Source organism: Triticum aestivum, chromosome 2B, assembly GCF_018294505.1.
Source record: "Triticum aestivum cultivar Chinese Spring chromosome 2B, IWGSC CS RefSeq v2.1, whole genome shotgun sequence".
NCBI classification, from domain to species: Eukaryota; Viridiplantae; Streptophyta; class Magnoliopsida; order Poales; family Poaceae; genus Triticum; species Triticum aestivum.
The window spans coordinates 201,513,367-201,525,770 of record NC_057798.1 but is presented as its reverse complement, the minus strand read 5'-3'; the positions used below and the strand labels follow the sequence as shown (position 1 = coordinate 201,525,770).

Here is a 12,404-nt window from a genome sequence, read left to right as displayed (position 1 = left end):
GCTATTATATTACCAATCTTATATGCTTTATACATCATTTTATATCATTTTTGGGACTAACCTATTAACTCGGTGCCAAGTGCCAGTTGCTGATTTCTGCATGTTTTTGGTCTTACAGAAAATCCGTACCAAACGGAGTCCAAACACGACGAAACTTTTTGACGATTTTTTCTAGACCAAAAGAGACCCAAGAAGCTTCAGGGGGAGTCCACAAGCCAGACGAGGAGACGGCGAGGCAGCACGACGAACCCTGGGGGGTAGGCGCGCCATGCTCCCTTATGGGCCCCTCGCGGCTCTGTTTGACCTAATTATAGGGCTATAAATTCCCAAATATTTCAAATCCCCCAGAGCGAGACCCGAAACAATTATTCCACCGCCACAAGTATATGTTCTTCCATGGTCCCATCTGGGGGCCTCCGCGGTACTCTACCAGAGGGGTAATTGATCATGGGGGCCCTCTACATCAACCTTGCCACACCTTCGATGATGTGTCAGTAGTTCCCAGCAGGACCTACGGGTCCATGGCAGTAGCTAGATCTCTCTCTCTCTCTCTCTCCCTCTCTCCCTCCCTCTCTCCCTCCCTCCCTCCCTCCCTCCCTCTCTCTCCCTCTCTCTCTCTGATCTTCAATACAATTTTCTCTTCGGAGTTCTATTCGATGTAATCTTATTTTGCGGTGTGTTTGTTGGGATCCAATGAATTGTGGGTTTATGATCAGATTATTCATTGAAAGTAACTAAGTTATTTCTGAACTTTATTATGTTTTATTGTTATAGCTATGTAATGCTTTCCGATCTATGAGTTTTTTTGGCCAAGTTGATGTTTAGATCTTAAGTGGAAGTGGTGCATAGTAGTAGGTTTAATCTTGTGGTGTCCTCACTATATGATAGGAGGGTAAGCGAGGCACGTATTTGTATTGTTGCTACTATGGATAAAACGATGGGGTTTGATCATATTGATTGATCTTATTTTGTCCACATTATGTCTTCATACTTAAAGCATTACTCTGTTTGTCATGAACTTAATACGTAAAGAGGCAAGCATAGAAGCGCTCTCAAAGTGGAGTAATAGTAGTAGATGCAGCGGATGTCGGTCTACTTGAAACGGGAGTAATGCATATATATTGATCATGCCATGAATAACATCATAACTATGCGCTTTTCTATCAATTGTCCAACAGTAGTTTGTGTACCCACCATTTGCTATGTTCTTAAGAGAGATACCTCTAGTGAAAGATATGTCCCCTGGGTCCATTCACCATTATTACTAAAATCCTAAAAAGCTTGTTGCAATTTATTTCTTTTTATTTTCTTTTATAATTTATATATCTACCACTACTAGATTTAATCCTTGCAATTAACGAGTACAAGGGGATTGACAACCCTCTTGCCCGTGTTGGGTGCAAGTATTTCGTTTGTGTGCGTGCAAGTACTACCGATCTTTGTCCGTGTGAATATCCTATTGGTTTGATAACCTTGGTTCTCTACTGAGGGAAATACTCTTTGCTACTATTGCTTCACCATTCCTTTTCGAGGAAAATCCCAACGCTTATCACAAGTAGCACACTGCCTTAGAAATTTCGTGCGGGGGGGGGGGTGCTTGATGGCTGAGCCGGCGGGGTAATGTTCAGATCCAGGCTTGAGGTCGGGTCCGAAGACTGGATCTCGTCACAGGCCCGCTACAAGATTGAATCTGGTCCATGCAAGGTGACGTCTGAAGCGTCCTCGAGCTGGTCGCCCGAGAAGACAAGTGTTGGGGAACATCGCATGAGAAACAATTTTTTTCCTAAGATCACAAAGATCAATCTAGGAGATGAACATCTACGAGAGGAGAGATTGCATCTACATACCCTTGTAGACCGCTAAGCGGAAGCGTTAAGAAATGTGTTTGATGTAGTCGAACGTCTTCGCGATCCAATCATGATTTGTCCCGCGAACTCCCGATCCAAGTACCAAAATGACGGCACCTCCGCATTCAACACATGTACGGCTTGATGATGCCTTCACCTCCTCAATCCAGCAAGCGATGGTGGAGTAGTAGCTCGAGTCCTTTGGCAGCACGATGGCGTGGTGGTGGCGGTGGTGGTGGAATCTCAGTAGAGCTTCGCTAAGCACTACGGAGAGGAAGAGGGCTACGAGGGAGAGGAAGGGCAGCGTCGTGGCATAGATGGGTGCGGCTTCCCTCTCTCCCCTCCTCTATATATAGTGGGAAGGGTGGAGGGAGGGGCTCCCCAGGGTTCCCCTAGGGGGCGGTGGCCACAAGTGGGAACCCTAGATGGGTTTGCCCCCCCCCCCCCAAAGAGGCTTGGCCCCCAAGGCAAAGGGGGCGGCTGCCATAGGGGCGCCCCCACCTTCTCTGGCTACATGGAATGGGGTGAGGGGGTGTGCACAGCCCCTTGGTGGGCTGGTGGGCCCCTCCCCTTGTCCCATGAGCCCCTCCCCCCCCCAACACTTGCCGGGGGGGCCCGAAACCCCTTTCGGTCATCCTGGCCATAACTCGGTGCCCTTGGAACACTTCCGGACTCCGATACCCTTCGTCCTATATATCAATCTTCACCTGCAGACCATTCCGAAGTCCCTCGTCATGTCTGGGATCTCATCCGGGACTCCGAACAACCTTCAGTTACCACCAAAACAACTCAACTATACTTATATCGTCACCCAACATTAAGTGTGTAGACCCTGCGGGTACGAGAACTATGTAGACATGACCGAGACACCTCTACGGTCAATAACCAATAGCGGGACCTGAATGTCCATATTGGTTCTACGAAGATCTTATTGGTCGAACCTCGATGTCAATGATTCAGCTAATCCCGTATGTAGTTCCCTTTGTCTATCGGTATGTTACTTGCCCGAGATTCGATCGTCGGTATCTCCATACCTAGTTCAATATCGTTATCGGCAAGTCTCTTTACCCGTTCTGTAATACAAGATCACATGGCTAACTCTTTAGTCACATTGCTTGCAAGCTTCTTGTGATGTTGTATTACCGAGTGGGCCCTGAGATACCTCTCTGTCATACAGAGTGACAAATCCCAGTCTTGATCCATGCCAAGTCAACAAACACCCTCAGAGATACCTGTAGAGCACCTTTATAGTCACCCAGTTACGTTGCGACATTTGGTACACACAAGGTATTCCTCTGGTGTCAGTGAGTTGCATGATCTCATTGTCATAGGAACATATACTTGACATGCAGAAAACGATAGCAATAAACTTGATACGATCATATGCTACATTTGTAGTTTGGGTCTTGTCCATCACATCATTCTCCCAATGATGTGATCTCGTTATCAAATGACAACTCATGTCTAGGACTAGGAAACCATAGCCATCTTTGATCAACGAGCTAGTCTGATAGAGGCTTACTAGGGACATGTTGTTGTCTATGTATCCACAAACATGTATTTGAGTTACTGGTCAATGCAATTATAACATGGATAATAAACGATTATCATGAACAAGGAAATATAATAATAACCACTTTATTATTGCCTCTAGGGCATATTTCCAACAACAAGCTCGCCGCGGGAGTCCACGACATATTCTAGATTGCCAAACCGAAAGGCTTGGCCTGGGGGTAAGGCTCTCCACCTGGCCGGGGCAGCCAGAGGGCTCGACGTGCAGTAGGATGTTGCCGAAAGTGAAAAGTTGGCCGGGGACAAAGATATGCCCACAGCCGATGCCGTCAGCGATCCGAAGACCTGCCATCAAGCTCTCGTGATCACTTAGCGAGACCTACACGACCCACCAATGTTGGTGCTAAAACCGGCAGATCTCGGGTAGGGGGTCCCGGGTTCAGACTCTCTTAATGAGGTAAAACCCTATGTCCTGCTTCTTATGCATTGATTGTGATGGGGTACAAAGTACAAATTGATCTACATCGAAATTGTATGAGTATTATCTAAGCTCTAAACCTTGCTAAGGTGAATGTGTCCGTCTCTACGGACTAAATCCCACTGCTTATATAGACGCCGGGGGCACCTAGGGTTTACACATGGTTGGTTAGTAGGGATAAACATGCCAACTATTCACATACGCTTGATGTGTACGCCAAGCCTTTAGGAGATCCTCGTCTTGGTTACGACAATGTGGCCCGTCCATCAATCTTAGGTGCGTCCTCGGCCCGGACCATGGTAGGCGGACCGACGTGGCAAACACCCCTAATCCAGGACACCAACAACGTGGCCTTCGCCATGGATGTCTAGAAAGTTCACTCTTCCGTGGTTTGCTTCAGTTTAGCATGGAACATTTGTTTAAGACTATGTTTAGTTATGTCTCACAATGTTAAACTGGTTGCTATCTATGTCCTCCTTGCGAGCATGCTTCTAAACCCACCACTTCGAAAGGAGGTTATCAGACAACATGTGTTGCATCTTATCAAACAACATGACTTGTGTTTCTATCTAAACAATCCTGCAAGTCAAGTGTGACTTGCGTTTCTTCGCAGCTAGGCTATGGAGTATGCAGGCAACCAAACGATGTGCGGATGTTAGCCTTTTGCATGTATTTGTTCAACCAGACCTAATTGGGACAAGTATGCAAAGTGACAAAAAATGATGCAGACAAACAAACATGCCCGATGAGTTATGGGTGTGAAAAGGTCGTGTTCCCTATTGAGATTATATCACTGACACATCAAAAGATGCCACACATCAAGTCACCAAGGTGATGTAGCGGCACAGGAAACGGGATCCGCCCCTGGTCGCATGGATCAACGCAGATCAACGAAAACCTGCCGCAACACTGCAGAACGAGATGGGGTATGAGGCAGGGCGAACAGGGACGAGAGCGACTAGGGATGGCAATGGGTACCCATTACCCGCGTATCCGGCGGGTAAAAACCCTATTAGGGCAAGGGTATGGGATAAAAAATTACCCATGGGTACATAAATAGGAAAATATTAAACCCATCGGGTATTGTGGGTACAGGTATGGGATATCATAACCCATACCCGTGTACCCATTGACCCACAAAAAATATATTAAGTGGGCCTTCACTATTTATTTATCTAATTTAACTTGCCATAAAATGAGTCTAATCCCGTAGCCGTTGACTACATGAGTAGCCCACGTTGGCAATAGGTAAATGGTAACATGGAAAGGAAACATGTAATGGCAGAACGAATCCCATAAATCTCTCCTTCTCTCCTAGATTAACGCGATTAGGTGATGGTGAATAATGAGTACGTGATCACATCCCATATTTAGATAGATATCCTCTTAATCTCCTCGTCTCATCTCCTCTCCTCACCACCTCGCACATTGCTAGTCGCCGCCGCCAGCGCCTCCAGCACTGCCTCGCCATTGCTAGCGCATCCAGTCGCTCGGACGCCATGGACCTTGCGGATGAAGACCACGGCTTGCGTGAGGACCGCGACCGGGAGAAGCAGATGCAGCTCACACTCATGCGGATTTAGTCAGAGGGCGGCGACCACCACGGCCAGGAGCATGGCACGACAACCCCGATCTCTTCGATGGATGGAGCATTGATCTTGTAGTTTTTTTATATGGATGAGGTGATGCATTCGTGCATGTAAGCATTGATTTCTGCTTATACATGATGTATACAGTATATAGCTGTTGTGATGAATATAAATTTTCTATAAATAGAAGATATTCGATATGTACGTAGTGTATATTATGTATATATTCGATATAATTTTTCTATAAATAGAATATAATTTCAGTGATCATTAATAATCAAGTATTATATTCAGTAGACTATATATATGAATTTGATGTCTATTTTGTTATTTATGCTCCTTCCGCAGTAGTACAAGCTCAGCAGCCAAGTACATGTTCCTTGTGAATATGCAAATAATACATCTGCCCCAATGGATGAAGATGGAGATCATGTTGTTCTTTCCGACGATTAAGATGTACAGAAGGAGGTGGAAGAGGTCAACAAAGTACGCAAGCAGAAGATAATTTCTAAAGTTTGGCTAGAAATGAAACGAAAGAGGTCAATGATATCTTGTCCATTATGACTACCTGTTGCGCAAGTTGATGTGTGCACACGAGTATTTTTACCCGTGGGTATCCATTTACCTTGCCGGGTGATGGGTATGGGGAAAATATGTACCCATTAGCGGATATGGGTATGAGTAATAGGTAAGCTCAAGGAGGATGGGTAAGGGTATGGGGTAACTCTACCCATACCCAAACCCGGCGGGTGCCATCCCTAAGAGCGACGTATAACAGACCAGGCCGTCATTGCCCACCTGCCCACCCGGGGTTTGAAGAATTCTTCTCAGCGTCGAACAAAACGAATCCTGTTGCGTCGGCGCAGCGCTCCCTACTCCCAACACCCTCCCTACCCCGCCAGGATCAGGCTGCCAGAGTCACCAATCCACCAGGCGCAATCAGCATCCGACCTCACGTCTCTCCCTCACTGTGACCCGAGAGAAAGCAGCGGTCCATTTCCATGGCTCATAATCATATAGGCCCAGTTGTCTCCGAGGCGAGCAGTCAAAACTCAAAAGTGCTCCTCCATGTATCACTATACAGAATAAATAAGCACAATCATTGTGCTGTGAGTGGATCATGACCATCCACTTGTTCCCGGGCAGAAAGCTCCTGTGTGTTTACCTCGGGGAGTGCCGACCGCTCATGGCAAAGAGTGGCGGATGCACTCAAGCTGAAGTCATTTCGAAGCCGCTGATGCAGGCTAAGCTTTAGGGTTAGATAGAGAATGCCAGGCGCCGTCTATGCCTGAGCCTCAAGAGACAAAGAGAGAGAACGTGCATGAGATAAGATCAATGATGACCTCAAATCAAAAAAAGCAACAACTACGTTTGAACAAATAATATCTAGGCCGTAGCACTTTTCACTGAGAGTGCTATATTGTCAATCAAACTAATCGACTGGAAAGGGTTCATATTAAATGGGGTTAATCCACGCAAACTTCATTATTGACTCTGAACAAAATCTAGCAGCGAAAAATAAGAAGGCAATTTCACCGTTCGACCGTAGCAGACTTCTTTTCCACATACATTTCTGAACTAATCATGGCAAGGAAGTATACCAACATGAACAGTGGATTCCTAGATGACAGGTGAGCAAATCAGAAAATGGTCAATCATACTATGAGGTTTTTTTAACTGTACTACGTCATAGATATGTACTGCAACATTGGTACCCAAAATAAGCCCATATCTGATCAGGAAAGAACTAGATAAGAAACTGAAGTTTCCCGTGACGGGACAGTATACATGAAAGACACACCTTACGGAATAACGAAAAGCCAACGAGCTGACCACCACGACAAGGAAACTGGTACGTAAGCAAACTAGGAAAATAGATAGGCATGCAGACTAGCATATCCTGATCCACTTTAAACTCCTGGAAACTTTTGCCTTTACCCCTGAATTATTGCCACTTGCAGACCCCTGCTCCTTTTTATACCAAACCAGAGGACTACCATCATAACACAAACCTAGAGCAATCCTCTATTGTGCCACTCCCAACAAGGAAAGATGAAGAGGGGACCTGAAGCAGAAGAACAGATATTAGGTAATCAAGGTGATGAAGCTGGTCGCGCCGATGACAATACCTCAACGCCATGGCTAAAGCTGGGCCTCGATGCACTGAGAAGCGAAGCGGCTAAGCCTCCAGAGGCCAAACCTGTGGCCACCCCTCAACGGACGTTCTCCTGCAACTACTGCCTGAGGAAGTTCTTCAGCTCGCAGGCCCTTGGCGGGCACCAGAATGCACACAAGAAGGAAAGGTGTGCAGCCAGGAGATCACGAAGCTTTCAGCAACTGATGATACGCTTTCCTCCAACTGCCTCCTTCATCCAACCTATGAGGGCCAGCCCCCACTCCACAATTCTGACTGCACAAGGTGAAAGGGCCGCTGTTGTTGTTGCAAGATTTCATGACGGCCAAATGAGAAACAGGATGCCTTTTGCAGTAGAGGAAGCTGCCTATTTAGTGTGGCCTGGGAGCTTCAAAGCAAGTCTTCAGGAGACCATGAAGCAACCAGAGGAAAATATTGATTTGAGCCTGCATTTGTAATTTCTAATCCATAATCCCATGTATAAACATTTTCTGTGAAGTCAATATTTTGCATCATCTTTTGAGGTGAGGGAATAAGATTCCAAACTTGTACCCACAGTTGCAGGTGAGTTCTCAGACAAGTTTCAAAACTAGAAAACAATAATCTATGTGTGATACCTGGTAAAGAGTAACAAGTTTAAACTTGAGTAATCTTCAATCTAGTTACTAAGAAGTAGGAACCATACATACAATCCACCGATCAGTATTAAGCTATAAATGAGATAAGAAACAAACTTTAGTCAGCGCTGTCGTGGTGATTAGCGTTGCTCTAAGGACTCCAATTCAAATTTTATGCGCCTCACTTGATCACCAAACGTTATTTCAAAAGATAAACTACATGCAACACATTTGCTGCTTTATCAAAGACTTAAAACATTTCTATGCATTGGAAGTTTGTTGGCAACCATGAATGCTCTGGACTTTGGAGCTTATCAAACAACACCAGTTGTATTGAACTATTATCATATAAAGGCTAACTGCTGCAACCTTATAGATTGCATTTGCATATCTCAAGTCGTACATGTGAATATGTGTATTCTTGTCAACGACAGGATGTTAATTGGTCCATCAGTGTGCATGAATACAAGCAAAATAGTGTGGAAGAATCAGAGAAAAAAATAATAAATATATTGACATGTCAATGGATGCATACGTGGAAAGAACAAAATTTCGTTATTTTAATGCTGAAGGCAAGTGCATGGCATAGGAATCTTCTTGTGCAAGCATAAAAACAAGCAAGGGGATAGAGAAAAGGTGAGAATGTGAGATGCCAAAAGAAATACTTTAGAAATGGAAACACGGGATGACCACAACTGTTGGCTACAATGTACACTACAAACTTCCATGAGAACGCTTCCAACGCTTATACTGTATATGCAGAAATTGTTGGCTCACAAAATCATTGGAAACTAATGTCTCCGAAATACATCACATGTCCTTCTAGAAAGCCACCTCGGTAAACTCTTTTGATGTTATATGATTTTCAGAAGACTCTCTCATTAATGATATACTTCAAAGCTAGAAGATCGCGGTGTTATTGTCTTTAATGTTTAGAACTCAGTAGTCATACATTATAGATAAACCACAACATTCTTCTAAGCTTAATAATATTTATCTGTATTAGTTATGCTGGTTTTTTAAGGTGTAGTATTCACCAAAAAACTTCAACGTATTAAGCTAAGGGCATCATCTTCTCACCAAATAAACCAAAGGTACTCAGATACAGTGAAACATGTGGTCCAGGAACTAGCCAATCAGGTATATTAGCATCCATATCTCAGATATTATTATCATGATGCTCATTTGCAAAATTAACTATGCTTCACTGTAGTATACTGGAATATACTCCCTCTGTAAAGAAACATAAGACTTTTTAGATCACTAAAGTAGTGATCTAAAAACTCTTACATTTCTTTACAGAGGGAGTATCAATTACTGTAGTATGCAAGAACCGTCAAGTTCAAATATCAGGAACTCTGTAACCATATGGTCATTGTGTATCATATCATGATTCCTTCTACCAAAGCATCACTACACAAAAGCATCATAGGAAAAGAAGATATCTTGTGAAAAAATTGTAATGTGTTGAAGGACAGCAAAAGGCTAACTCGATATGAAAGAAAAACTATTCATCTCAATTCATTGATCGGTTCACATAACTCAATGATTTCACGGTCTCGTTCTTGTAATTTGATACAATGAAAAAGAAGGTGATGCTGGTTTCTCAAAAAGAGAAACAAGGTGATAATATTCTAACCCTGCAGATTTCACCACAGTTTCTTGGACACCCTTTTCCTATCTCTATATACACAATCCATGTGGCATAACATTGCAGCGAAAGGATTCCCAAGCCTATATAGCACTCAGGAAGACCTTACCTAGATGATCATAACACTTCATTAAGCTAAATTCAGTCTTTTAGAATGACACAGGTGAGACAACCCCCAAAAGGACAGTCATTCATAAATGTATTGTGCATTACTGAAATATTCAAGCAGTCAGAGGTTAGCAAGCATGTGAGCGAGCTCCTCATCAGTCACCTCCATCTCCTGGTGTTTGCCGACAGCTTCTGCGAGCCGCGCTGCCAACTGGTGCTTACACTGGAAAGAACAAAAACAATAACCCAAAATCAAAACAAGATTTCCCAGTAACCAAGAGCTACCGATTGCAGCTGTAAGCCTGTAACAGTCCAATGCTTATTTTGGATTCCAAATACATCCATTCCTCTAATCGAGAATTTCACTAGACTCGGTGAATAATGTGGCCAGACGAAGTAACAGAGACGGCACTTACGCAGAGCTGCTCACCACGGCCGACGATGTCATAGAAGAAGGAGTAGCAGGTGCAGAGGTGCTCCGGGAAGCAGATGTACTCCTCCTTCCTCTTGGACTCCCCCATCACCTGCAGCGCCAAACCAAAACAAGCCGTCGTCAACCGGCCGATCGCCTGCTGGCTCGGCCACAACACGAGCAGCCGTGGGGACGGAAAGGTAAGATGCGGGAGCCAACCAGGAAGAGCGAGCGGCCGCTGGGCGCGCCGGTGACGCGGCGGACACCGCCCTCGTCGAGGATCTTGCAGGCGCGCAGCATGTTCTTGCCGAACAGGTGGTCGAGGCTGCACGCACGCCAGAACAGGTCAGGGGCTCGAGACGGCGAGGCGTGCATGAATTAACAACCGAGCGAGACGGTGGCGCCGCGGCGGTGCCGGGCCTGTTTGGATTCACTTACATGGACAGGTGCTCGTCCGTGGCGTGTCCCCCGGCCTTGATCTGAGCCCACACGGCGTCGGCCACGGCGAGGGCGACGCCGGCAGCGATGGACATTCGGGCGGCGGCGGCGGCGCTTGCGGTTGATCACTGAACCGGTGCGTCGCGCGCGCAAGCCGTTTGATGTTTTGACGCAGCGGAGGCGGAGACTGGAGAACGCAACCCGTTGAGGCGAAGGCTTCGACTGGCGTAGGCTGACAAGTGGGTCCGCGGCCCGACATGCCATCTCTTTTTGCAGAAATTGAAGCGAAAACAAGACAGTATTATCGAATTGCCCACTATGAACTGCACTTTAGTCATCTATAAGAAGAAGGAATGTCAAATGTGTATGCACAGATCGGCAAAACGCCGATCAATTTCTCATTACAAAACACTGGAGCCAACAAAAGGCAAAATGAGCTACATTTGTATACGCATCTTGGGCCTCTGATCTAGCAGAGCCGGCAGCCACGATCCAAGCATGAAGCATGGGCGACGCGGGAGCGCCAAGAATCGGATGGCACGGGAGCAGGCAGCGGTGGTGTAATCACGTCAGCGGTTGTGGAGCGGGTCGGAGGAGTTGGGCACCCGGCGCTCGCTGCCCCGGACGAGGCCCTCCGTCGCCGGGACCCGCGGCCACCACTTCCTCGCCCGCACGTCGAACGCCGCGTCGGGCGGACGCGCCTCCGCGGCCGCCTCGGTCGTGCCGGCGGCGTGGTCGTCCCCTCCGGCCGCCGCCGTCGCCACCAGGAGGAGCAAGGCGACGAGGAAGAAAAGAAACCTCTGGCTGGCCGGCATCTCATGCATTCATGGGGGCAAGAGGACCAGACAGAGTGGATGGATCAGAGGGCTGTGGTACCCTGCTGCTCTGTGACTGTGCACGAGAGAAGCTGAATCTCCTGAGGCAGTGTACTACTGCAGCTCTGCTCGGCTGCCAATGTAACAGCGCGCGCGGCCGAGAGAAAACTTCAGCGCATTAGCGAAGTGGCGTAGAACACGTTTTGACGGGGAGAACAGCGAGCCGTGCAGCAGTCAAGGTTGGAAAGCCCTTTATACTGCCGTAGCGAGGCAGGAGCTACGAGGACACAATCATTTGGCATGTATACCGCATGACTGAAAGGGTAGGAATGGTTGCCACACGCAGAGAATCTTGGCAACAGCGGGCAGCAGGCGCAGACATCAGCAGAAGGTCTGTTCCGGTTCTTGTCTCTGACCCATTCGTTGCTTAGGAGTATTTCAAAGTAAAATTATAATCCCATGTTACAAATATCATCTCCCTGTGTACCGTGTTATGTGTACAAAAGCTCGTCGTATGTTATGTTATGGAGATAGAATACGTTAACCTTGGTAGATTAAGGCATGGGAGTCCCGGACAAGGCACAGGTGTCCATGTCGCTTTTAGGTGAGGAGTTTAGTGAGTGAAGAATCGGAGGTTAGCGGCAGATTAGGTGAACGGCCCGGGAAACAGGGGACACGGCTTTCCATGCGCGAGGGAGAAGCATCTTTCTTTTCTCCTTTTGCCGAACCACAAACCAGCGGCCATGCAGCAGCAGAGAGAGAGAGAGGGAGAGCGAGAGCGTGCGTCGCGGCGCCATGGCCGT

General features: G+C 46.6%; 3 protein-coding genes across 3 annotated transcripts; 1 reads left to right on the top strand and 2 right to left on the bottom strand.

The window, feature by feature from the left end:
• The first annotated feature begins 7,450 nt into the window (after window positions 1-7,450).
• Window positions 7,451-8,075, top strand: LOC123044349 (zinc finger protein 7-like). The gene has a single exon (XM_044467074.1). The coding sequence runs from the start codon at window positions 7,479-7,481 to the stop codon at window positions 8,016-8,018; it is 540 nt and encodes a 179-aa protein (XP_044323009.1). The 5' UTR covers window positions 7,451-7,478; the 3' UTR covers window positions 8,019-8,075.
• A 1,598-nt stretch (window positions 8,076-9,673) lies between these two features.
• LOC123044350 (zinc finger SWIM domain-containing protein 7) lies at window positions 9,674-11,114 on the bottom strand. Its single transcript, XM_044467075.1, has 4 exons — window positions 10,787-11,114; window positions 10,568-10,673; window positions 10,353-10,460; window positions 9,674-10,159 (listed from the first exon to the last, which is right to left on the bottom strand). The coding sequence occupies exons 1-4, from the start codon at window positions 10,879-10,881 to the stop codon at window positions 10,058-10,060; spliced, it is 411 nt and encodes a 136-aa protein (XP_044323010.1). The 5' UTR covers window positions 10,882-11,114; the 3' UTR covers window positions 9,674-10,057.
• LOC123044351 (uncharacterized) lies at window positions 11,088-11,810 on the bottom strand. Its single transcript, XM_044467076.1, has one exon. It carries the CDS (start codon window positions 11,608-11,610, stop codon window positions 11,356-11,358), a length of 255 nt encoding a protein of 84 aa, XP_044323011.1. The 5' UTR covers window positions 11,611-11,810; the 3' UTR covers window positions 11,088-11,355.
• Window positions 11,811-12,404: the final 594 nt, after the last annotated feature.